The 27,752-nt window shown below is 44.3% G+C and overlaps 1 protein-coding gene across 2 annotated transcripts in view; it reads right to left on the reverse strand.

Moving 5' to 3' along the window:
* LOC147894973 (lysophospholipid acyltransferase LPEAT2-like) overlaps nt 1-21,377 on the reverse strand; it is a 36,061-nt gene extending 14,684 nt beyond the window's left edge. The window contains exons 1-4 of one of the 2 annotated variants that reach the window (XM_087383275.1): nt 20,566-21,377; nt 15,383-15,664; nt 8,901-9,178; nt 8,682-8,799 (exon numbers count right to left, since the gene is read on the reverse strand). In XM_087383275.1, the coding sequence (XP_087239401.1) occupies nt 8,682-8,799; nt 8,901-9,178; nt 15,383-15,664; nt 20,566-21,093 (1,206 nt within the window). In that variant the 5' untranslated portion in view covers nt 21,094-21,377. The remainder of the gene's footprint in view (nt 1-8,681; nt 8,800-8,900; nt 9,179-15,382; nt 15,665-20,565) is intronic. The other variant, XM_087383276.1, reaches the window with a different exon arrangement.
* Between the last annotated feature and the right edge of the window lie 6,375 nt (nt 21,378-27,752).

Raw genomic sequence — 27,752 nt, forward strand, 5'->3', positions numbered from 1 at the left:
ATCGATCACATACCACTCATAGAGGACCGTGCTGCCCTGATTAGTCGCACACTCATGAGGCTGCCCTCCAAATCTTTCCCCGCACCACACGGTCCACTAAACCACCACCTCTTGGTTTTGTACCCTGCAACAATTGGTACGATGCGGAGTGCAAGGCTTATCACCGACAGCTCCGACTTGAAACCAAATGTCACCTCCCGAACACACCAAACATGGTACGCAAGTACCGACGTCTCGTACATCGGAAGAAGCAAGCATTTCTTCATCGAAATGAGGAGCTGCTGCACATCTTGTACAGCAACAACTCTAAGGATTTTTTGCGGAGATTCCTTGAGCGTAGGTCTCCATCACCCCTCACCGACACGAGAGTCTGGCACACGTATGCACACCATCTTTATGATGTCCCACACGGTACACCAGCCCACTCCAGATCTCATACACACACGTCGCCCCACCACTTGCTCGTTGTTCACCAGAGGAGGAGTCAAGGATGCAACATTGAAACTGCACAATGGCCGAGCTAAGGATCACAAGGGGCTATGCACTGAGTTTATCGCATATGGGATCAACACATTAGCCCCGATCCTAGCAAAGCTATTCAATGACGCAGTTTGCCTTGGCTTCCCCCGCACCTGGACACTCAACACCATCACCCCCATCCATAAAGCAGGGGATCCTATGGACCCGAGTAACTACAGGACTATCATGATTGGACATGTGATGTCCAAGATCTACGCAGCTGTATTGGATGCGTCGGTCAGCCTGTTCGCAGAGATGAGAGGGCTCAGAACAGAGGGTCAGGCCGGTTTCAAGCGAGACCATGGGACTATGGATCACATACTCACACTCAGGAGTGTCATTGAGGAGGCCAGATCACGGAAGGAGAGGGTATATTGCTGCTTTGTAGATTTCCGCAAAGCCTTTGACACAATATCTCGAGCTCGTCTCATCACACGCCTCCAGACACTGGGATTTGATCAGGAGATCATCTGGGCAGTCATGGCACTGTATGAGAGAGTCTCAGGCCGAGTTCGAACAGGCGCAGGTTGGACAGATGAGATCTTGAGTACCATAGGAGTCAAACAGGGTTGTCCCTTATCACCGACCCTATTTGGCCTCTACATCGATGAGCTTGAGACTTTCATGAGGGCGTTCGGAGGGACCGGTTGCTCACTTGCCGGGATCATCATCAGGATTCTTCTTTATGCAGATGACATGGCACTCTTGTCGTCCACACCCGAGGGGCTCCAGCGACACCTGGATGCACTGCAGGATTTTTGTTTATCCCATGATTTGGAGGTCAACCTTGGCAAGACCAAGGTCATGATCTTTAACACCTCTCGAGCAAACATGCAACGGAAGCAGTTTACTTTTACTTTCGGTGGGTCAATAGTTGAGATTGTATTCTCATACACTTACTTGGGGGTCATCTTCTCCGGCCCGATCTTCACAATGAGACCAACGATGCAAGCCAGACTGAGCAGGGATACGCCTCACTAGCTCGGCTAGAGAGACAATGCTTCCACTCCCACTTCCAGGACCCTCGGACCAAGGCTCTTCTCTTCGACTCCTTGGTCCATCCAGCCGGTATGTATGGCAGCCCTCGTTGGGGACCTGACATGTCAGAGATAGAGTGGACACGGGTGGAGCGCCTGCAGATTCTCATGCTCTCACGGATGATCCGGGGGAAACCATCTGTACCACATCACATCATTCAAGCCGAGTTTGGTGCTTCTCCACTCCAGCTAGATGCAGCCTTTCAGACCATTATATATCTACACCGGGTTAGATCATATGGGGACTGCACATCAGGAAGACAGAGGTTGCCATGGTTGGCTCTCGATTCCTCCATGAGGTTGGCAGCGATGCTAGTATGTACGGACTCACAGATGGTTTGTGAGACTAGGGCTCCACATCGATAGGATACCTCCTTTTCAGTACAATTTAGATGCCCCTCCGGTACTCCCACCCACCATCCCGATCGGGCCACACACCAACCAGGTCATTTGTGAGGATCTCGTGCAGCTACACACCTTTAGGACCTGGTTGGAGCCGAGGGAGCTTCCAGTGAAGCTGAGTTTCTACAGAGATTACTATCTTCGTATTTCGAAGGAGGGATTCATCACACCACCGGGATACTCTGAGCTTCATATGCCTCACTCACTACGGATCTCCATCAGACAGTTTCGGGTATCATCACACCGCCTCCACATAGAGAGGAGCGGCAGAGTAGAGGGGATTCCTAGGGAGCACAGTCGGAGGAGCATTTTATTTTCAGGTGCCCAATGTACTACGAGATCCGAGGTCGCTACCACTGCCTCTTCAGAGACAGCTCCGAGCTCCTTTCCAGATTCCTCGCCTACCCAGATCAGAGATGCCTCGCGGCCTTCATTCACAAGGGGGTCCGACACAAAGAGTACTTACTCAGGCGACGGGGCTTGGCCACATCATCAGACACCTCTCAGAGCAGGATCACAGAGTTCTTCCCATCGAGTGACATTGATCGTCTAGTCTCTAGCCGCAGACGTGACAGAGACCCCGACCCGACGATCGCAGCACGACACACGAGACATCGAGGGGACACACAAATCACTCTGGGGGACCTCCCGTCATTGTTTAAACCCGGGATACGTCCCATGGGAGTCACGGTGGCTCTAGTCTTGCGTCGAGCCTCGTCCAGGAGACCGAGACATACAGCACCCCTTGACGGGCACCAGCGTCCCATCACCGGCTATGCACCAGCTAGGGCGACATGACATACGGAGGATTCCGCTCCGCTCCAGTCCTTTTCTTTTCATTGTTACATCCAGATGTATTTGATTTGATTATGTATGATCAGACTTAGGATTCATCATGGGTGATGATGCTGGTTTCATGGATTGAATGGAAGGTCTTCCGAAGACTCTAATAAAATTTCTTTCTTTCTTTCTTTCTCCCATCAAAACCAGAGATGCTTAGCCGCCTTCATCTAAGAGATAGTTAGGCATCGAGAGCGCCTACTCAGACTATAGAGACAGAGATACAAAACACAAGCAGGCCCATCTCAAAGCATGATCACAGAGTTCTTCCAGCCAAATCGCACAGATCACTGTTCCACGGATAGTCAACGAGCTAGAGATCCAAAGCCAACGACACGACATATTGGTAGAGGGAGGATGCACGGGTCATGCTTGGAGATATCTCTTCCATGTTTAGGTTGCGGGTGCAACCTACGTGACCTACAGGAGTTACCATGGCCCTTGTCAGACCCAAAGCCGCAACCAACAGGCCACGTCAAACCACACACATAGATAGTCACCAGTGCTCTATCTCTGATCTTATACCACCACAACCCCACCAACCATTGGGTCCTTCATGACCTCCCTTCTAGGGACCTCTAGTATTTGCTATGTTTACCGGACTAGGCTTGACATTGGATTTGATTTGACATGATGATGATGGTAATGGTGTAGATGATGTTGATGTTAGGGCTATGTAGTACTGATGCCTCTTTTACGACTATGTAACATTTAGCATCTAGCATGGGTGATGATGCTCAGTTCAGTAGCTCCACCCTTTCAGCTGGTTGTATCGGTTGTCTTATAGTTTCATCGAACCCATCAGTCTTCCGAAGACTTTAATAAACTCTCTCCTGGCATGACCAGGAGACGTGCCAGGACCGCACCTCTGAGTGGCCGATAGCACTTTATTGCCGACTTCATGCCTCCACTGCCTCATCCATCCTGATATCTTGCTGTTGCTGGGGATGATGATGATATTGATGATGATGCTGAGATTGATATATAGTCGACCATCAACATGACTATGTTGTATTTAGGACTTAGTACTGCCATTCTGCATTTTTTGCATTTTGCATTTTGCATGGGTATGGATGCTCGTTTAGTAGCTCCACTACCACAGCTCGTTGTATCAGGATTTTCACAGTCTCATAGACCCATCGGTCTTCCGAAGACTTTAATAAACTTTATTTCTTTCTTTCTCTCTCTCTCTCTCTCTCTCTCTCTCTCTCTCTCTCCCCCCCCCCCCTGCTCAGCCTCTTCTCTCCACTAGCCTCCCCTCTAACCTCTCCGCTAGCCTCTCCGTACAGCCCACCGTACAGTTCTCTGTACCCCCTCCGTACAGCCCGTCGTACAACTCCGTAACCCCTCTATACACCTCGTCGTACACTCCCCTTACAGTCTCGTACATGTCATTGTACAGCACCGTACAATCCCGTACAGGTCGTCCTACAGCACCGTACAACTCTCCGTGCCCTTTTCGTACATCCCGTACCAATCCATCATACTTGCTCGTACCTTCTCACAGCAAAGCCCCTAGGGTTTCTAACCCCGAGTTGGGCTAAACTCCCAACCCGACTCGGGGGTTAGGTTCAGCTAGGGAGTCCTAAGAAATAGCCAATATGGATTGGCCTACCCTCTCCTCCAAATCCCCCTCAACTCCATCAACCTCAACTATCGGGACTCAGTACTCTACAGTAGCAACCATGACACCATCTCCGTATGCACGCAATTACTAGCAAGAAGGGTCCAAACGACCTATCATTGGACAACATGAACAGATTTATTATTTGCAACAAGTAGTCATAGAGAGTTAAGGCTTGAGCTAGCAGAAGTAAAAGCTCGACTTCAAGTTCTAGAGGGACCTGGCAAGCAGGTAGTAATTGCTGAGGTTGTGGACTCATGTAAGAATTCTCCTCCTACTCCTCAACTAGTCTCTACAGTCAAAGATATGGTCCATACTGAAGTACAATCAATCAAGAAAGAAGTGATTGACGAGTTTGACACAAAGGCAAACAAGACTGATATCCAAGAAGAGATCAAGGAACACGAGGCCAGACATGATAATGCATTGAAGATTAGAGTCGGGGGGCTCCCTGAAGGATGGTTCAAAGATTATGACTCTTTCAATGAGACTTTAGCGCATGTCAAAGCAGCCATGCCTAATATTGAATGGAAGGTTGATGATGATGATGATGACGACGGGGCAACTAATATCCGGCATTCCAAAGGACATGCTATTCTTACACTCAAGTCGCGAGATTTACGGATCAAGCTTCTTCGACAATCTTACAAGTTGAAAGAGACTAAGATATGGATAGCTAAGGAACTTACACGAGCTCAATTGAAGAACAAGGCAACGGAATTAGCTAAAGTCAGGGCTGCTAGGAAGGATGGAAAATGGGCAATTTATCGTGAAGGCATAGCACTAATCAAAGAGTTTAAATCAAAACCAAAAGACTCTCAGTCTTAAACTGATGTATGGATGATTACTTCTTCAAGCTATGATGTAGGTATTCTAAATAATTGGGGTTGCTTTTGCACTCCCTTGGATCTGCCATGTGCCCTCCCTAAAGCAGATGTATTAGACGGTTTTTTACTGTCCCATAGACTTGTTGGTCTCCCGTGGACATTAATAGACTTTCTTTCTTTCTTTCTCTCTCTCTCCCCCCCCTTCCTTCCCACTTCTTATTCTCTCTCTCCTACCCCTCTTGCCTTCCTTCTCCCCTCATTCTCTTTCCTTCCCACTCTTCTCTCCCCTTTCTCTAATCAGTCCCCCACCCCTTTTCTACACTGGAATAATTGCATGCAATATAAATAGCATAATGCCTTGATGATAAGTATGCCAAAATTGTGTCCCAAAAACGTCAACATCCCACTGCATTAGGACTGCAATCATAACACCTGAATCTCGGGGCTTGTCTTGCTATCTTATATCTGCAACTTGCTGCACAAAGAACCGTTTTACATATTTCTAAATTTCTAGCTCATAGGTTAGTGATATCTTCATGTTGCTAGTAGTCAACCTTGATGAACTATATATAATAATCCAAACATGACCCTCATAGTTTTCCTTAGCCTCAACATGTACACATGCCACTACATGGCAGCATATTTACCACGTGTTGTACGCAGCAAGAGAGCACCCTTCATCCTCTGGGGAGAACAAGGAAGATGACCCATACTTTTTGTTGCAGTGCACAAAACCTAAACACAAGGTTGAGGAAGCATTTAAGGATAATTAGGGAGCAACCTATAAGAAGTGGGATGTAGTAGTCGGAGCTTTTTGGTACAAAAAAACATCCAAGAGAGGCCACAATTACAAACTGCTACATAAGAGTCCACAAACATTTGTATACTCTCATCTAGTAAGAGCTATTAAGTTCCAAATGCAACCTGTGCAACAACGAAAGAAGGGCCCCAACGTTAAGAATGTTTGGCGTAAGCTCCTCCACTAAAGCTTGGCTAAGCTACCATTGGGAGGGACAGTGTTGGTGGTGAACCAGTTCTCCTAGCGACAAACCGGTACATTGCCTCATGCTGGCACTTTCGCAAAGGATGCATGGGGCAGCTAAGGTGCTTGATGCACTACTTCTTGCCGGGGAGGCTCGGACAGCACCTAGGATACATGTGCCAAGGTTTCTTGCACAACGGTGATTCTATCCCAGGCAAAGGGATGCATGGATATCCTCGATCAAAAGATGCATTGTCAAGGGCCTGGCTCTAGACTCCAAGCCTCAGAAGCTCCTACTACATCAGCACAAACTTTGAAGTTCTAAAAACACACCCGCACAAAGGAGGCTAAAGGCAAAGTCTCACCATTGAATCTTCACACAAGACCCTCTCATAGGAAAAGGGTTGCCACTAATGCAGATGATGAGAATGTGGCAGCATTTCTCAGGCAGCCTCTTTCGGGCCAGCCTTCTTCCACGGATGAATTCAAGCAACAATAATTGATATGGCACCCAAATATTGGCAACCAGGATGGACACATGTTTGGACAACACATACACATCAAGTGGGTATAGTGGGATAGTGGTCCGACGAGATCCCTTGGGGCATGGAGTCGGCTACCGTCAAAAACCCAATGAGAGGCTGACCACCCTCACCCACTTGAGAGGAGCCAGTAGCAAGATTTAGGAGATCGAGGAGGTCCTCCCAAAGGCGTGGCGAGAGTGGCTTGGTAGAGTCCCACATGCCAAAGACTCTCCACGCTAGTTTGGTCATTTCGCCAAGACAAGTTCCTCTCAAAGTCTTCTACCTGTAGCAAGACCGCAATGAGCCATACCCGATCTTCATCAGCATGGGCTTGAATGGGTTGCTTTAGATGTCAGCTGGTGTGGAACTGGACCATAGACCCCAAGATGCATTGAATTTCATTTAATCTCTGCAGGAGAAATTGCCTGATTTGCGGCGTGTGAAGGAATTTGCATGCCTGTGCTCATTTTGATTATAGTTTGATCAAGCATTGATCACAAAATAACTATCATAAGTGATGAGATGATCTACTCTTATATCTTGGAATACACACCCGTGTAATACGCTTTTAGTTTCAAAAAAATGTCAAGTTCTTTTATGTTTTTGCATTTCCACATTTGAAAAATCCTCCTGTAGATCAATCCTTTCTACATGCTATAGGAATGTGCAAATTTTGAGAGGAATCTGCAGAAAAAAAGAATTTAATAGATGAATTGCACAACAGCTCCTCCTACAAGGAGCAAAAAAGCCTATCGGCTGCTTGCAGATCATGCACAAAAACTTCTGCTAGGTGTCCTATTCTAAGACAGAAAAAAAGATAGGATCTTGAGAATTCTTCTTAGCTACAGCTCTAAATAATTGCCTTTGGATCTTTGATACCAGGTTGGGAGCAGATGGAAGTAAGAGATAGGGAAAAGGCCATCTAGTATATTAGAGTTTCCAATATCCTTGAGGACATGGCAATGCCATGTGGCTGTGGCAGGTCAGAAGAACTTTATTGATCCAATCTAGAGTTGAGATTAACTGAATGTCAAATTTTAATAGGAACTACTGGTGATTCTAGAAATGACATCAAAAGTACATTGAAATTGAGCATTAATATTTAGCACAAATTCATTCAGCATCCTGACATTTGCAAAAGCTCTCTAAGATGTTTTACAATTCATGGCATGTGACATCCTTTCCCATACTTGAAATTAGCACATGAAGCCTCCCACATATTGTAAGCCAACGATGTAGTGAGACTTGAGGGGTTCCATGCTAGCATAATCGGCTCCACAATCACATAATCATCATTAAACCTTGTTCTCTGCAACAGTTGTCTCTAGATAGATGATGATCCATTTTCTTTCTCTTCCAAGAGTATGTTTAAAAAAGGATTAGGCAGGATTAGGCTAATCCAAATATGGTGTCTCTATCCACTCCATTATTTGGGTCTCACTATACTGCTGCCACTGACCTGCTCTTTAAATCTCAATGCTGAGCCCCAATGTATCTATACGGGTAAGTACAGGTCTTGCCTTTGCACCCCACAAGGGATCCTAGAAGGCTCTGCATGTTACGTCCACACAGGGTAAACCAGACCCCACCTATACAAACACAAACTTTAAACAAAGAAACTTGATTAAAACTCCGGTGTACCTATCAATTTGGTTTGATAAAAGTATAATCCTAAACAGACAAGCTATCCTTAAGTGTTTCAACTTAAGATATCCATGGTAAGAGCCATGATTGGTCGTTCAAAAGTCACATGGATATTCAAAAAGACGTGCTTTGAGTGGATTTTTCAAAAGATGTTGAAAGCAAAATTCCACACCTTTTATCTTGGGATCAATGTCCTGTTATATTTGTGTACGAATGGATATCGTGAATAAAACTTGTGCATGTAAACTTTGCCTAAAGAAAGATCTTGTGAAGCTGGCTTACCTCCCTAAAGTTGATAAATCCTTTGTCTGCCTTGTCAAACAGTTGAAAGACTTCTTGAGTGCACGGAGTAAGTGGAAGATTCAGTGCTGCTAAGAATTGATCCATTCGAAGGTACCCACTGGCGATAAAGAAAACAACCAAAAGTCATACACCTTTCTCTACCTTCCCAAACATAAGAGACTTTCTTTTTAAAATAGAAAAAGGCACAAAGTAAACTACCTATGAGAGACATCCATAGCACTAAATTTTTTAAGATATTCTTGAGCAGTCTTAAAATCAAGATGAAAGAGCTTCTCCATTGTCCCAAATTCTATAAACGAAGAATCTTGTGGCTGTTTTAGCTTGGCTGCTTCCATGGCAAGCCTTGCATCCAAGAATGTATGGTCTGTCCATGGGACCTTCAACACTTCAGCCATAGTTTTCCGAACGCGCTCAGCATAGCTGCGGGGATGTTGTATTTCATGCCTTGTTGGAACAGCAACTGGAAGATATTCCACCTAATATTCATGCAGACAAAAGGATCAAAGTTAAAACTAAGATCATTATCTATTGAGGGCTCTTTGTCTTACAAAAACTGCCAAGGCAGCCTCTGCTCCACCTACATAACACCTATATATGAAATAATTTATTTGCAACAGGACAAAACAAATGTCTAATATGTGCATATAAAAAATGTAGCAAAAGAAAACAAAATTATTTTTCTATCTTTGTTCCTTACAAGATTTCCTATCAGCAGTAAGACTGTTTGACAACAAATATAGAACATTGCATGTAAGTTGTTTAAATCCCTTGTGGGGAGGCTCCACTATCAATTAATGCATGCAACAGACATATAGTGCGTGTTCATGACACCATATCCACCCACCTCCCTGTCTATTGCCATTGCTGTTACCAAAGAAGACATAACAAACAAACGAACCATTTGCCGAGCCTTAATACCTAGACACAAGAGAAGTAATCTCTCGTGTTTTCCCCACCACTTTACCTTCATTTTCTGAAATCAAAAAGGAAGCACAGGACACAACAAGACATCCCCCTTTACATAAAAGGTGCCCATTCTTGTGTCCACTCCACAAAGTACCTCACTGTAACCTAAGTCCTAGAATATGAAGACTATACCCTCATACGACCTTCAAAACGTTTTCAGCAAGAAACATTTTGTCAAAATGTGGTCAAAAAAAATGTACGGACTGCAGGAATGAACGGAAGAGAGAGAGAGATAGCACGCCTCATACACACACACTGAGAAGGAGAGAGGAGAGAGAAAGGCACAAGAGAACTGCAAGTGATCTCTGGAGAAAACCCCGCTACAACTGGGGGAAAACCTCAAAAACAACGGGCTGCTCCAGAGCTCCGAACACACAGCTCAACAACTAGAAGAACGGGAGCATGAGGGAGTGGATGAACTGCTCCACTGACCTGCTCCTCAAGTGATGCTGTCGGCTGGCTCTGCACCTCTGCCAGGCTCCGCTCTTGGTGGACTGAACTGCTCCACAAGATGCTCAAACAAGGAGTGAGGGGGTGCCTATATATAGCCCCTCACCCTCCTCCAGTCGGCTGCAGCATGCAGGCTGACTCACTGCCCCTATGAGGGCCGACTCCAGCACATAGGGATGGGCACACAGCCCTATAAAAGGGCTCCTAGGGCGCCGACCCCCTGCAGGCCGTGGGCCGACCCACCTAAAGAGCTGCCTACTGCCCTATAAAGAGGGCTCCAGGCCCCAGCCCATGGCCAGCAAGGTGGCCGACCCACCCTCTGCTCCACAGCCCATAAGAAGAGCTCTAGGAGGCGCCTAAAGGGCAGCCCCACAGGGCATACCTGCCCACACACCTCCAAACCCTGCTTGGGAGCCACCATAGCCTCCACATGAGATTTGCTGCAATTCGATCTCCAAAGCATGCACCCTGTCCTGGAGCTTGTTTTTCTCACATATCCATTCAACCTTTTCTTTTTCCCATTCCTCCTTTTTGCCCCTTTCTTTCCTCCATTCCTCCTGCATTTTCCCTCCATGCTTTTTCACCTCAGCTAGTGTTTTATCTACATGTGCCTTCTCCGCAAGGAGGGACACATTAGTAGATTCCAAGCTATCGATTTTTTAAATCAATGCAAGGCATATCTTTTGGAGGATGGTGAGGACATTGGATGTAGTGTTTGGAGTGGTCCCTGCTGTGTAAGCTGTCATGGCATTTTCAAGTGCTTGTTTCCCCGAATGTCCTCTACACATGCTCGTGTAGGCATTGTCCAAAGTCAATATATGTCCCTGTTTGTTTGCTGAACTGTAAATGCAGAAATAGAGAGAATCCTCACATATTTTTTACTGTCCTATGTGGTCTTCAAGCAAGCTGGTGGTTCTTCCCTGCCCTTCTTTGTTTTTTTTTTCAGTATCGCATTGTGTGGATTTGCTGTTGAAATCTCTGCTTCTACACTTTTCTTGGTTCAACAGTTGACTTTCTTGATTTTTCTGGTCTCAAGTTGGCTCAAGGTGCAAGGAGCTGGACTTGAGATGCAAGGGGGGCTGATAGCAGCCATGCCTTGGAAATGAGGCCCAGCCAGTCTAGTGGGGGCTTGGAAGCCCGTGTGGCCTGGCGCGGGTCCTTTGTGGCCCGCACTGGGGTATCAACCATGGCGCAGCAGGCGCACTTGGTGGCGGGGGGACCCGACTGGTATCAGTAGCAGCATCCCATACGGGGGCTATGGAGCAGCCCACGAACTTGAGGGCCGCACGGCATCAGCGGCAGCCCACGTGGGGCTAAGGGCAGCGTGACGCAGCAGCAGCAGTCCATGGTGGCCTGAGGGCAAGGACAACGCGACGCAGCAGCAATAGCCCACAGGGGCAGCACACAGCCCACACGGGGGGTGGGGGATCAACAGCCCACGGGGGCAGCGCACAGCCCACGCGGAGGCTAGGTGGAGCAGCGGGTAGGGCGGAGCTGGAGCGGAGCACGGCAGAGGGAGGCTGACAGAGAGAGGGAGGCTAGCGGAGGAGGAGGAGCCGACGGGAGAAAGAAAGAAAGAAGAGAGAGAGAGAGAGAGAGAGAGAGAGAGAGTTTATTAAAGTCTTCGGAAGACCGATGGGTCTATGAGACTGTGAAAACCTGGTACAAACAAGCTGTGGTGGTGGAGCTACTAAACGAGCATCCACACAAATGCAAATGCAAGATATGCAGAATGTCAGTACTAAATCCTAGATACAACATAGTCATGTCATGTCGGTAGTCGACTATCTCATCATCATCATCACCATCAAGACATCATCATCATCACCATCAAAGAGAGAAAGAAAGAAAGAAAGAAATTTTATTAAAGTCTTTGGGAGACCGTCAAGGTCTATGAGACTAAAGATAACTAGTACAATGAGCATAACGGTGGCGGTCTCAAAACGGTCTGGCCAACCGTTTCTTTAAAAAAGTTATGAAGGACGGTGTGTCTAGTCCTGGTGCAAAAAATGTGTATCTTTTTCCAAATGATACAAAAAATGGCACAAAAAAATGGAGCAGAAGGGGGGAGATACAAATATATATATATATGCCTGTGGTGATCGTCAGAGGCCAATCATAGAGGGCCCGTCAAATGGGAGGTCGAAAAACCCTGCGATGGATGATTGGCCTCTGACGTCACACTGCCTAGTCGAGCTCGGTCATCGGGGGCGGCGGGAGGCCCTATGTTGAAGAACGAGAGCGACGGTGACCCCGGTAGGGCGTGCTGAGAGCATAGAAGGGATGTCATGGACCCGGATGTGCGAGTCTGTCCGCTGGCGTAGCTATCGTGGCTCTGGCTCTCGCTCACGTCCGCGTCGTCGGCTAGACTGAGGAGAGGTATCCTGTGACTGGAAGAAATCAGTGATGGGTCGCTGAGTGTCCTCACGCTGTGTAGGCTGCGCATGCTGTCGTGCCCGGAGAGATGCATCTCGGTGGCGGGTCATCTCATGTAAGAAAGTGGCAAATGGGTCTATGAGACGATGAAAAATCCTAATACAAACAAGTTGTGTGGTGGAGCTACTAAACGAGCATCCACTCCAATGCAGAATGCAAATGATAAGTGATGAGTGCTACATAGTCATGTCAGAATGATAAGTGCTGAGTGCTACATAGTCATGTCAAAATAATCCAACACTAACATCCTCATCACCGGAGCATCGAGGGGGATGAGGTATTGAGGGCATAAAGTCATAAATAGAGTGCTGGCAGCTGCCCGCAGACGTGCTCCTATGTCGTCTGAGAGAGAGAGAGAGAGAGATGTTTCAGTTACAGCATGAAAGATTTTCTTTTTTTTGCAGATTTGGCATTTTTCAAACATTTCCGCCGGGGGTACTTGTTGGTTCCCTAACAGGAACCCTAGCAACTCAGCGCTTTATCTCCGGAGAAGCACTTTTTGTGGGAGAAAGCGTTTCCTGAATGGGCGTTTGCGGAACCCCCTTGGGGGCGGGGTCCCCGCCCCAACACCCCAAGCCCCCCCGCCCCTATCCGCGCCCTCCGCATCAGACTCGAGAACAATTTTGCCGCCCGCAATCCCGGCCAGTTCCCTGTATAACCGCTGCGTGTGATCGATATGTTGGGCAATCGGTTCCAAGAGTTGGACCATCTCGGCTCCGCTCTTGGGCAGGGGGCTTTGTTTTTATGTGGACTACCCATCACTACCATCAGGAGGTGGTCTTTTCCAACGTGCAATTCCTTCTTCCCAACCCTTCAAATCAAATCAAAGTGCAATTTCGGGGGTCGGCATCTTTCACGTAAGCACGAAAACCCTGTAACAAAAGGTATTTATCTGGCTGGGACGTCAGTGGCTAGGCAGATGGGGGTATGGAAACGCCTAACGTCTTCGGGAGGCCTTGCAGGCCTATGAGAGAGAGAGAGCACACCTCACCAAAACCACACTGAGAGGGAGATGGAAAACAGAGACGACTGCAAGTGGATCTCAGGGAAAACCCCCAGAACTGCAGGGGAAAACCTATACTGTATAGATGCACAAGAGCGGTACAAGAGGCGCTCAACTGCTACACACACCTGCTCCGAAAACAACAAAGAGGAGGGGCCTCTTAGGCACTCCCCCCCTCAGTCAGTTGGTAGTGCAAGGGGCCAACCCCATGAACTAGGGGTGGACCAGCTGCTGCAGGGGGGCCCCGACTAGCACGTTTGTCCACTCCCCCTCTGGCCCGACTGTCCTGCCTGAAAATTGACCCAAGAGGTGGCCATATGGGCCCCCCGTCTGGACCAATGTAGGCGCACCCAAGGGGCTGCCAACGTGGCATAACCAGGCCCAAACGCACCCTAAACAGGGCCATACTGACCTGCAGCCCCCCTAGGATCCTCCACAGCCAGCGTGACAGAAAGCAGGCCCTAAAGAGCGCCGTACAGATCCGCCTGACGGGGCTGTGGACCCACCACAAGAGCATGGCCCAAGTGTGTATCTATCCCCCCTCCTACTCTGTACTCACAAGGGGCAGGCACACCCACAACAAGGCCCTCTCTGTACTCTATCCTAACCTCACGGGGGCAGGCACACCCACAAGCACTGGCCCTCTCTCACAAAGGTGACATCAGGAGATGTTGACCTCTAACAACACAATGGATTTGGAGGCCCGTGATCAAGCTCAAGGCTCACCTTTTCCCTGTTCATGTCATCGTCAATGTTTGAGGCTGAGAGAAACTCCCTTGTTTACATAGTTAGGGAGGTCTTGATGATATGGCAAGAAATCTTACCAGTCATACAAGCACCCACACAACACCACTCTCTCGTTGACATGAGGATGAAGGGGGCTGGACATCACGTAAATCCTGTAGGGGACTGGATAGTGCTTTATGGGCTTCTCAGCATCCATGGTATTTCTGCAAAGCCTAGCCTACATGAGATTTTATATTCAAGGAATTCATCAGTTGTAGTCTCTGTAGCCAGCTGTTAGTGTAGACTCCATCAACTTAGACAATGAGCCTTCCCCTGGGCTTTCTCCAAACACACCTGAGAATAGCTGATCATTGTATGTTTGAAGCATTCTATGAGTTCTTCTTCTTGATAAAGGTCCTTCACCTGTTTAGTGAGTGGCTGGTACATAAACTTTCAGTCAAAGACTTCGTCCAAACATTGGCAAGTTGAAGAAATCCTATCCAAAATTGCACCAATCATATTTCTAAGTAGTAAAAGAAGGGAGGTTTCCCACCTGACCCCTTTGTCATCTGATATATATCTAAATGTATTGAGAGCTTAAGTCTTGAGGTTTATTCTTTGAAAACCTATAGTTCCATTCATATGCTTGCCTTCTTTTCTAATAAATACTATATCCAAGCTATCAAAAGTTTAGGGAATAGCTCCATATGCAACATTATTTGGTTATGTATGTTTAGTCATCTTATGCAACATTGCTCGCCTTTTCCGTAGAAATAGTTCTATGTATTTTCAAGGCAAGTAAATTAGCTCAAAACTAATAACGATTTCCATCAACCTCCGTTCTAAATCACTTAGCCATCTGGCCAATACTTCAATATGCGTATATACATTTGAAAAGAAGGCCTAATGAAATTCAAAGCAATCTGATCATATTCTTATTCTATTTACCTAGTGTGCATCCTTTCTTTCTTTGAAGCAAAGATCCTCTAAAAATTATAGATTTGCCATGCACAAGTTCCTGACATCACTAGTAAAAAGTTCTTAAAAATAAGAAAACAGAAGAACATGAACTTCAATTAAGGATAGTGTGAAAAGGTACCTCCATGAAATTTATGGTTTGAGTCATTAACTGAAACAGTACTGGGAAGGGACCTGTATCAACCCATGCTGGGTTTACATTTTGATATCGCACCACCATGGGTTGAACAGGAAGACCCGGTGAAAATGCCCCGGTCTTAAATGAAATCAAAGCATTTCCATTTGTAGTAGTCCCTTCTGGAAAGATAGCAATATGAGGCCATCGATTATCCATGGCCCTCCTATTAATGTGTGATGCGGCATCATGTCTTGAATTTGGAGAGATTCGATCCACTGGAATGATCTGTGTGAGATATAATGGCAAACATATAAACACAACTTCTTAATCATAAAAATAAATATTCCAACAAACTATTCATCGCAAGGAAAGAAAAGAGAAACTATTTATCGATACAAGAGCCCAGATGAACAATCTAAACAGCTTTTACCTACCTAGAATAGCAATGAAGTTAACTTTATCGTGACAATTTCAGTCAATTGACCCAAGCTAAAGGAACACAAAGCAAGGACTGTGAACTGTGTGTTTCGTAGTAAGAGCAGTTGAAAATTATTGGCTCTCATGAACATTGCAAAGCCATGGCAATCCACATTGAGAATCTAAGGAGGACCTCATATAAATCCAAATAAAAACAACTTGTAACAATCCAAAGAGCTAATACAAGCACCAATCAAAGAGCACTGTGAACAGCAAATATAAGAATATATAAACACAAACTAAATCAACCTTGTTCTTACTCTCTTATTTTAATCATGGAACAAACTAGCTCATGGTTTTCACTCACCTTGTATGCTAGAAATAACAGAAGGCAATTGAAAAGGATGCACCCCTATGAGATTTTCCCAGTCACGAAATTTTATCATCAAGCAAGGTCACAACTTCAAAAAGATGAGAACGGACCTTGGGATCAAACACACATTGGGTTTGGAGGCCAAGAAGGAGATTGGAATACAGTTTTCTTCAGCTGTCACAATGCGGATGATAGTGAAGGTGGAGGTATGGTTTATAGATGAGGTGTTTCGGATGCCCTAAATGTCTAGAAGATGGACTGACCAGGCGGCCTTCTATCATTCATGGTGACATCACTTCAAGTTGCCTTCCAAGAGATCTTTGATTCCTAGCTTGCTACCTTACCCCCAAGGATGGGGGATATAGCAAACATTCAACAACGGTGATTGATCACTCTCTTTGGCATAGCCAACAAAATCTTAGCCAAGTTCTTGACTCTTGATTCTTCACCTTTGCCCGCTTCTTTGAGTCCTAATTGAGGGACCACGACATGGACATTTGTTTGTCTAGGATTGCGTTGTATCCTCGCTAATATCTTCACTTTATGGGAGGTTACAGATTAAGTGAAGCCATAGGATCAGCTCTTGCCTTCCTTCCACTGTAGTAGAATCTATTATGTCATAGCCTAGCCAAGACCCTAGTCGTCTAGAGGTTCCTGATATAGAATCCATACTCTCTGCTTGACACACCAACCTGCACTTAAATGCAATTCTTCAGTATGTGCTTCCAGATAGATGCACCCTCCAATTGAGAGGCATCACTGATCATCTGATCATTGCTTATAGTCACTATATAGTATGATCAGTCCTTAATCAATAAGCATCCAAAATCAAGCACAAAAACTGCACCTCAAATGGGGCAATCCCTTGTTGCAATTAAGTGTAAAACATTACACTAATGCAAGATCCCCAAATTCTAATGGCCACATTTTCAAAGCATGAGAAGACAATAAACTACAGTAAAAACTATCCAAAAAACTGCACAAAGTCAACCAGCCTGAATGACATGGCAATGCTCTAATGTTTGTACTATTAACTATCCAACACGTAAAATCATAGGACAAAAATAAGCAATCCAGCCTGACTTTTGTCCAACTTTCAAGAAGACAGCATACAATTATGCAACTTGTCTACAATTTTCCCAAATTCTGCATACTCTTCAACCCACATCGTATTTCCACGACCCAAACACTCCAAATTGTCCAAATTGCATAATCTTCAACCCACATCGTAGTTCCACGACCCAAACACTTCAAATTGTCCATACTGGAAAATTTATTTCAGAAAGTGGATTTTCTGCCATAAATTCGCACAAGGGCATTCCGCCTACTCCAGACAAAAATTAGGGCTAGATGATGTGACAAGTTGAGCTTAGCTGATGTTTGATTATAAAAGAACCCTCTAGAGTTCATAAAACTAAGCATTAGCTTCTGAAAATTGAAAATTCCCCTAATATTGCAACTGATCTGCATATTGCTGTACCCCTTTGCCTTCAATTTCTTTGCATAGTTGCCACCATAAGTCTTATTACTAGTAAACTATATCTATTCAAGGTGGTTTTCACGAGTAAAGGTTGAGTCAATACCCTATTCAGGACCAAAATTTCAGCGACTTATTTCAAGTATTTTCATAATTCTTGAGAGGAAACCCTTTCTAAATTTTGTTGCTATACATGCACCATCTCCATGATGATGTGGCATGCTACGGGGCAGTCAATAGAGCGAGCGAGCCCAAAAAAGCGAGCGACAATTAGTTGAAGTGGTTGGAAAATCAAGCAAGCAAAGAAAGAATCTAAGTTTTTTATAAAATAATTGCTTGAAGTACAAAGTATTCAAAAAGGTGGTTATGTGTCATAAAAATTATATTCTGATGTATACAAGTTTTTTAGATGATGCAAAAAGGCATGATATTCATCTAAATCATGCCTTGTCATTTGATTTGATATGTAACATTATGCCATTTATATTTGATAATCAAAAGATGAAGGGATGTTAAAAACTCATCTTTTGGGCCAAAACAATCAAATGTTGACATCTTGCCAAAATATAGGGATGTGAAAATGTCCTCTTTTGGGCCAAAACAGGGAGCGTGTTTGGACTTGTAAATCAAAAGATACAGGGATGTGAAAATGTCCTCTTTTGGGCCAAAACAAGGGAGCGCGTTAATTATATTTGATAATCAAAAGATGAAGGGATGTTAAAAACTCATCTTTTGGGCCAAAACAATCAAATATTGACATCTTGCCAAAATATAGGGATGTGAAAATGTCCTCTTTTGGGCCAAAACAGGGAGCGTGTTTGGACTTGTAAATCAAAAGATACAGGCAAGTACTTTAGACGATTATCATGTCTTTGTGCACCATCTAGTAAAATTTAATGCACCAAAAAATGAATTTGTGGCCAATTTGTTGCATTGGTAAGATTAGTGGGAGGTAAGAATAAATCATTAGGGAATGATATTTTTGTAGTAACAAAGAAACATGGGTTTTGTTCCAAGAGTGAACAGAGTTAAAAAACCTAAGCATTTACATATGCATGGAATCTAGACTAATCCATGCAAGGAGTCCTTGGAAAGATGATCTCAATTACTCTAGTGGAAAGAGAGAACTTGATTGTAGTAGGGTTTGTCTTTGATACAAACAATGACTTGGAAGTTAAACATACAAACTGTCTCATGGATGATGTGAAATTAGTGTTAATGGCTTTAAAGTTATATGCATGTTTAACCTTCTGGCATTGAGGGAACATATGCACTTTTGAATAAGTTATTATTTTTTGCTACTAAAATGGGGGATTACAAATCTTTTATTGTTTTTTATCGCTCGCTTTTTTTGGCTTGCTTGCTTTTTGGTAATCCTCGCATGCTACCTCAGGCGACTTAGGGTTTAGAAGAGCAAGACTAGATCTGGCGATCCAATTCATGAGTTTAGGCTGTAAGAAGAGCAAGACTAAAGTGTGTGGTTATCATGGGCACAGGACAAATCAGGCCAGGGAAATAGAATAAAGCATCCTCCTTAAAACTGAGTTGCCATCAACGCAAGTTACAACAAGATCTTTAGAGGCCGTTGGGAATGTTAAACGTCCAGTATGCATGAGCTAGTCAAGGGCCAAGCCTATTAGGTGCAGCCGTGGTCAGCAAGTACCTAGAAGCAGACTGAATCAGCCCCTTATAGCTAGTGGGACAGCACTAGAGTGTCAGAGCACTAGTGGCATCAACAGCAGCATCCTAACCACTGTGGGCGTATGCTCAACAGCAGGCCGGTTCACATGGCAGGCTTCCAACCCTGTAGTGGGCCAAATCTCCTGCAATAGACTTCACTGTAAAGAGATTTGGGGGCAGCAAAATGCATCATTTGGCTTCATGATACAACATAAAAATTGTTTCCCTCCATTAGATGTAGTGGGCATCTAGAGGTGAATCATAGAAGAAATTGAAAGCAAAAGTGCATCAACTTTTAGCAACCCCAACCTAAACGTGTCACAACATTGTAAAACTAAACACACAGCTTCCTAGTCCTGCAGTTCTAGCTTGTTTCCTTATTTGCATAGAACGTATCCTATTCAAAAACCTTTCAATCCACCACAATGTCACCCTCGTTCACGTTGACAGGTTGATCTCGTAATGTGGCCATCTGTATTAAGAAAGTTTATGTTGGATTAAGATTGTTCACATTGTATTAAAAAAGTTCACATGGATTGGTAACCCTTTCCAAGAAATGACTCCATGGTCTCATTACCCCATGGGAAGCCAGATTATTAGCTGATGGTAACTAATGATGGCAAACTCCGCACTGACAATGACATTTGAGTCTGCTACTGCGGATTTAAGGTAATCCTAGCGACTTGGAGACAATGACACAATGGAACTTGTCAGCATGCTTTATGTAAGTGTTGTAGGATCAATGTCCCTGTGTTCCCAGCAGTGATGGCCAAAAAGGATTAGTGCAACAAAACATAAGTGATAATATGAGGGCTGCATAAACGCCTTTTATAGAAATAAACTTAATGCCATTCCCATGGTTCTTTATGAGGAACAGAATCACCTTCACGGATTACGATGGCAGTGTGAAGGATGCTGCTCTGTTACAAGCACACAATGATAAGGTTTCACATAACTTGCAGCCCAGTAATTTAACATAAATAGTACTTGTATGGATTTCTCTGATTTCATATTTCTGTGATAAGTGGCACACCTATTCGAGCAATAGCAGGAGTTAATATGGCTTAATTTTGGCTGGTTTGCCTTTAGATCCAGTTGAGTCTTCAGAGGAAACTCATAAAGCACTACTTTCATTCCCTTCACTTCACAGAATTTTGGCTTCATTGTCTCTTAGGTCCACATACGTTTTGAACGCACACATAAACCATTGGATGCAAAATGGCGATCTGAAGAGGGCACCTGTAAAGCTTGGAGGAAAACGCCAACGAGAGGCAGCTGTGCATTTTCCTTTGCACTCACGATAATTGGCAAATGAGCATAGAATACAAAGAGCGGTTCCAAAAAAGACATGTGATTGGAAACGATAATAGGAGCCACATCACGAGGTGCACATTTCCCCTTCACGGGTATCCAATAGTATCCAAATATAAACATGACTGCCCGTACGCCAAGCCGTACAGGCCAGAGCATGAACCTCCTCCACTTTGAAAACGGCTTCAACAAAGGGTCTTTCAGGCCAATGAGAGCGACTTTCACGGAGAGGTAGCAAATGATAAGGAGCCCAAGGAGACAGATGAGGCGGACAAGGAAGATGGGCAGCATGAGGGTCATGAATGCTACACGGAGAGGAGTGAGGGAGCGAGGATTGGCAAATGGGTTGACGGGAGGGTCCGGTCCGATGGAGGGGAGTTTAAGCAGGCTACGAACTCCAACATGGTGGGAGCTATAGGACCCATGTGCATGAGATTGAGAAGGTGATTCGGCCATGGCGTTCAGAGCTTGTAAGGTACAGAGAACCTTCTGAGCTTCTGCAAGGGAGGCACCGTGCACCTAGCTAGCTAGCTGTTGCTGAACGAATGCCACTCTTGAGATGTATGCGACTGATGATAGCTGATACGTCCAATCTATCCAAGATATCACCATGGGGATGAGATTGAGAAGGCGATTCGGCCATGGTTTCAGAGAGGCTTCTGCTACCGCTCACCAAGCTAGGTGCTGCTGAGGAATTGAGAAGGTGATTCGGCCATGGTTTCAGAGAAGCAGTCACAGAGTCGATGAGTGTATGAATAATTATTATATAGTAGTTTCGTGTACGTTTCCTGTAGCGAGCCACAAAATCTACCAATGCCCACGTGGACTTCTGCACTTAGATCTGTTTTTTGTACCTTTCAAGTTTCATGATGCTCGAGCACTCACGCCGTTTTTCTATGGCCTGCATACCCCCTCGTGCAATTTTCTCTTTTCTTTTTTGGCATGCACTCATGATGGCTTTTTGTCTATGCTACATACAAGCATTCAAGAATTGTTTTAGCTACACATTTGAAGGCATATTGTATCAACCACTAACACCCAAAAAAAAAAGGAGAGGACATGTGGCAGCTTGGAGGAGAAGAGCCTGCCACGTGTCACAAAGAAGGAGCTCTTGGATGGAGGCTTGGAGGGGGGAAGGATGGAAAGACGAGGCAAGCTTTGGGGAGGAGGTGGAAAGACAAGAGGCACCTTTAGGGGCAAGGAGGAGATAGAAGGTCAATGGAATGGAGGAGATGCAAGGTCACCTTCAGGAGGAAGGAGGAGATGGAAGGTTAATGGAATGAAAGGAGGAGATGGAAGGTCTCAGAGCCATGGGTTAAGACTTAGCCAAAATTTAAGAATGAAACATCCACCTTTAAATGGGGAGTGGTTGAGTCATGCATCTTTGCCTATGCAAAGCACGGGTTCATACTCATTTGTATTATTGTTTGAGAGTGATTTGAGTGGTTTTTGGCTATGCTAGCCATCATTGAATGGATAAGGCCTTCATATTGATTCTACCCTTAGATGGGAAATTATTTGTTTAGAATTATTTTCAACTTGTAGGCTTATTTGTGGCTCAAGGGCTTCAACGTTTCATGCACTCAAGAGGGCAACTATGGATTTCGTCACTTGGGTTGCGCATTTTGAATTAGAATATGTAGATGGAGGTCTAAGGATTATCAACATAGTCAGTGGAGATTTGCTTCGACTACATGTTTGGAGCTTCTAATGCGTGTCCAAGAATTTTTGAATATTGCACCGCCGCTTCTTGTTTGCTCCCCCCTCGGTTCAACAGGGTTTTCGGCATCGCTTCTTATTTCCTCCATCCTCGGTCCGAAGGGTGTTTTGAGGGTGCAATCCTTGCGAGAAGCAACCTAGCATGCCTATGTGCTACGAGATTATTGAATGGTAGTTATTTTGCAAAACTTAAATGCATAGTCAAGGCTCAGCTCTAATTCATAAGGCCCCCAAGCATAAAATTGACACTGGCTTTTTCTTTCTGGGATGGTTGCCCTAAGGGGAGCGACCCTTCTTGCGAATTTAAAACGAGACATCTGAGTAATTGATGAAGTATCAAGTTGATGCGGGACAACCGTCACAATCTTTCCGTCACAATCTTTGGGTCTATGCAAGATCATTTTTAATCCTTAATTCTTCTTTGTCTATCTCCTCGCTATTCTATTGGAGTATATTTTTCCCTCTTGATGGACACATTCCAGGAGGTAGTTTCTCTTTTGCTTCATTGTATCTATCACTCAAAGGTGTATACGTGTCTAATCATTGTCCGAGCCCTAGCTTTGTAGTTGACGTTGCCCTATCTAATTGTACATGGCATCCAAATCACAAGGAGCTTTTATATTGATCATCATCCTGTTTCCAAGCATGTGATCTTTGGATTGCTTTCCATTAACTTTTCATTATACTGAAAAGGAAATCATTGCAACCTACCATTAGGAATTTAAGGATGTCCCATAGTTTTCACTATAATGTCATGCCAATAGGTTTGAGAAGTGGTAAACGATGGTGTGAGAAGAAGGGTAGTAGGAAGATGATGATTGCAACTGCCAAGGATGTGGAGATAAGTTTCTTAATCCTGGAAGATCTTGGCAAAGAACAGGTCGCAGCTTGCTTCTGCTCCTTTATCCAAAGTGAGGATAAAGGAGCTTTGGGTTAAGGGCTTGAGGTAGTGTGAACTCGACACGTCAATGCCTTTACTCGTCTAGCGACAAGGCTCTTCACTCTTTTCAGGTAGGCTTTTGAAGATAAATATCATTCACCTTGTTTCCACTCACACATGCATAAGGGCGCATATGCTCATGGCCGATACCAACAAGCAACGGGAAGCATCCCGAGGGATTTGAATACAAGCAATTATCTCAAGTGAGTGCACACCCAATGCTGCTCTGTTGCTTCCCACTTCTATTCCAATATCCTAAGCAAAGCAACTGCGTAGCCACTACTCATTTAAATTAATTGCATTTCTTCCCAAGGTTCTTACCAAGGGGTTGGTGGCTTGTTATATGTTGCACAACATGTGCATCAATTCTGGGATGGAGACAAAATGGGAGCCTAAGTGCCCACTCTCGCAAGTTTTTGGCTTGACATCTATGCCATTTCATGACCATAGTCCTAGGGGTAAGTGTCATTCATCTCCATGACGTGATGTTTTGTGCTTGCCTTCTTCCTCAGGTATTGGACCCTAAGGCAAGCAGCGAACAACGTGTAAACTATCCAACAACTGTCTATCTACATGAAATTTGTCCAACAACTAGCATCCACCAATACTTATGAGGAAATGGTTTGCAAAGGAGAGCCCCACAATGCCTAGCTTATCTTCGACAAGGCATGAAAATGAAACTTTTGGGTAGCAAAGTTTCAAATTCCAAACAAGGAAAAGAATACCATGCTAGCATTTTCAAGCATTTACCAAGGTAGCCACTTGTAGGAGTGCACTCTAACCTTGTCACCATGTAGGAGGGCATTAATACCCATGTTGCAATAAAAGATAATATCTTCCTAGAAGGCCTTTGCAATCAATAATGATGCATTCCTAGAGGGCCTTTGCAATAGGGATGCTTTGTTGTCTTACCTTTCACTAGCTTTTCAATTGGGAACTACAAGCCATCGTATGTCCTGAGAGAACACAATTTCATCCTCTTTTTCTAATATCATGGCCTTCTATATCCCATGTCCTATCTTTTCTTTTGCAATAAGATAATAATTGCTAAACAAGAAGGAGGCTATGTAAGCCCATATCCTAAGGATTTGTTGTGTTATGTGTGTATAAATGTTGCTATGTATATATATGCTATGAACATCTTTCTATGTGTTGTCCATATATATGTGTGAACGTATGCTTTAATTTGGTTCTTTGTCTGTATTTATATTATGCTCCAAGTGTGCTCCAAGTCCTCGAGCTGGTGAATGGAATTCAACCACATTCAAATGGATGGTATAAAGCCCTCCAACTTTTCATACTTTTTAAGAATCTCTAGCTATCAGGAAAACCAATCTTAAACCACCGAATGGAACATGCCCGCATTCCTTGAGATGAGATTCTTCGCTTATAACCTCACCATTCAATATTACTTGAAACAAAAAGGCTAGACTGGAGTAGTTTTTGCCTCAAGGTAGGGGCTTAACGACCCTGCCCCCCAAATTTCCATCTTTGGAATTCAATGTTTAACTTCCTCATCTTCAGAAATATCTAAATCAAAATGGTCCCCTTCTCCTTTCGCGATTCTCCCCCGTCTCCTCCCACTACTTCAATAGACACTCCCAGAATGGTCTATCTGAAATACAAGAGATGTTTTCATGTGGCAATGATAAATTGAAATTGGTACAATTAAGTGAGATCATGGTGATATATGTAAACGAGGAAATCTCCCATATCATTCCTAGTTTCTCAAAATGTATAAAGAATCAAGGAGATAAGTAATTCAATCCCGGGTGGGCAATTTATTTTGGCCCTTATTATTGCCTTTCTAACAACTATTTTAGCCGTAAGATTGTGTCTCGCATCGTATCGGTGACTGGTTCGTCACCGCATAAATATGCAGCCTAGTTGGCTCGATCGAGAGATTTCAATCCCAGTTAAATGAAAGTGATCCATTTTAGGAATCCGATTCTTGGGGGAGAATCAGGAAAGGGGGGGGTCATTAATCCCCTCCCTTGTGGCAAAAACCTACTCCACACTGGCCTATTTATTCTCGAGTAATACTGAACATTTCTCTTAGGTAAGGGAAGAGCTGAAATCAGCCAACCAAGAAGGGGGGGTGAGCCACAAGGGCCACCCGAAAGGATCTAAAGCCTTTTCTACAATGCTATAAAGTGTGAACCAACTCCCGTAGTATAAAGAGCAAAATAGTAAAACATGATTGAGGAAGACTTCTCGGGACTTGCAAAGCTGACCAACAATGGAGATGACTTGTTTATGCCTATCAAAGAACCTTTTGATGCTAATTCACGGGAAACTATACAAGACATACAAGATAACTAATATATGAAATGAAAGTGAACGATGGAAATGTGTTAGTTTCTTACTCATGTAAATGAACTATTTCTTGGCAACTTAGATGACTTGTTTAGAGTTTTGTTTTGCACCTGATCAGAAGGAATTGTATCTTAACAAATGGCTTTATGGAGCATTTGTTTTAATTCATATTTAGCCACAAGCTTTCATAGGTTCACCTCTCCTACCAAATTCAATTAGTTAATTAGGCTATGTTTGTCTATGGCTTAATTTATCTATACTTTAATTAACCTATGTTTTTCTATGGCTTAATTTATTCATGTATTAATTAACCTATGTCTCTCCATAGCTTAATTTATTTTATGCATAGATTATGTCCAAGGGGGCCTTCCCTAAACGTTCAAGAACCCAAAGCCAAGATTCGAACCCAAAACCTCCTTTGCTAAAATCTGAGCCCTACCACTATATTATTAAGTAATATTGTATGCATCTTTCCTTATAATAGTATTATAAAACCCCCCTCCCCCTTCGAGATGTCCTTTCCTCTTTAATGCCCTTCATAAGTGGTGCCCCCCCCCCCCAATCTCACACATCCCTCTCTCTTAATGCCCCCCCCCCCTATTAATTTAATCAAGCTCTCTCCCTCCCCCCTTTATGCTTAAATATTTTTCCATCATATACCACTCCCCTCTCCCCCCCTTATAATAGTATTATAAATCCCCCCTCCCTCAACTAATTAATTAATATGATTTTTTGAATGTTAGGGACACCTATTATGCTACCTATATCTTTTTTTTATTTCTCTTACATATGTCTATCTACAACTATGCTTGGCCGAGGTGTCCCACATCCTTGGGGGCATTTACTGTCATGGTTCTTAGGTTTCCTCTCCTTTTCCCCATCAAGGATAGAGAAATGAACTTCAATGTTTAATATGGTTTGCAAAGTACCAAAACAGAGCGATCCCAATGAGCTATTGAACATTGATAAAATTTCAACTCAGTCTCCCTCAACATGTACTCGATTGGGACCTTTTGCATCAAATAGTTCTTCTTCCTCACACATCCTAGTAGCTCTTATTATTGCTATGTAATATACCTTGCATGGATGGAGTAAGTTGTGGCCTGTTCCATGGCCCTAGTGAAGGGCGTTCAATAGATAGGCACTATAGTAAAGGGAGGGGCTGCAAAAGCGCCTAGCAAAGCTAGTCGGCTAGAACACAGCCCAAAAATTTCAGCCCACAGCTCCATATATGGGGAACTATGGAGTCAGTTGGGCTTGTTCCAATTGGCCAATAAGGGGTAAACTGGTTGGGTATTTTGGGGCCCTTATAAGCCTATAAAAGGCCCCCCTTGGGGGGCATAATAGCATGCAGCAGTCCCGCAAATCAAGGAGTGGAAGGAGTAGCAATTCACACACCCTCATGCCTACATCTAGGAGGAAAAGGAGTCTAAGAGAGGCTGAATACTGAGCTCACATAGGGGTAGTGCCTTGGCTGTCTTCTAGGGTAGCAAGGAGATGAGGTCTTTGGATAGAGAGTCTACATACACTTGAGGTGGAGCACACGGGCTCTGTGTTCTAGAGATATTCGACAGATAGTAGAAGTACCTTGTGGTAAGATCAAAGGATCACGCTCTGGTGGGACTTTGGATCTACCCCATTTGTATTGTGTCCATAGATTTGGGCAGAAATTTATTCTTTCGGTGGTTTCTATACCTTGTTGGATCATTGTCTATTTATGAGCCTGCATACCTATTTGAAGCACATAAGTAGTTTGTGATTCCACCACACCACACACTATGTGAGCTTCTAGGTTATCTATCAATTTTCTGTTGTGCATACCCTTTGTTGGTTGATATCTAATATGGTATCAGAGCCCAAGTAGGAGGCTCACAAGTGTGGAAGCTTGAAGGCAAAGACATTGTTGAAGGGTGACCCTGATTCAGAGGCCCTAGGTAATCAGAGGACAACCCTGATTCAGAGGCCTTAGGGATTCACTTCCACGACTGGAGGGCTATGCCCTTGCAAGAAGGAGGGTGACTCAGGTTCAATTAGGTGTGTATAGAGTTCTAGTCGACAGATGGTTGAGTTTGCTTTTCGATTTTGCTATGTGGTTTATGTGGGGTTAAAGGCCCCTGTGCCTAGGTAACCCTGGTTATAC

The sequence above is a fragment of the Dipteris shenzhenensis genome, chromosome 13, assembly GCF_047967505.1.
Source record: "Dipteris shenzhenensis isolate YYH24624 ecotype China chromosome 13, Dip_SZ_1.0, whole genome shotgun sequence".
Lineage (NCBI taxonomy): Eukaryota > Viridiplantae > Streptophyta > Polypodiopsida > Gleicheniales > Dipteridaceae > Dipteris > Dipteris shenzhenensis.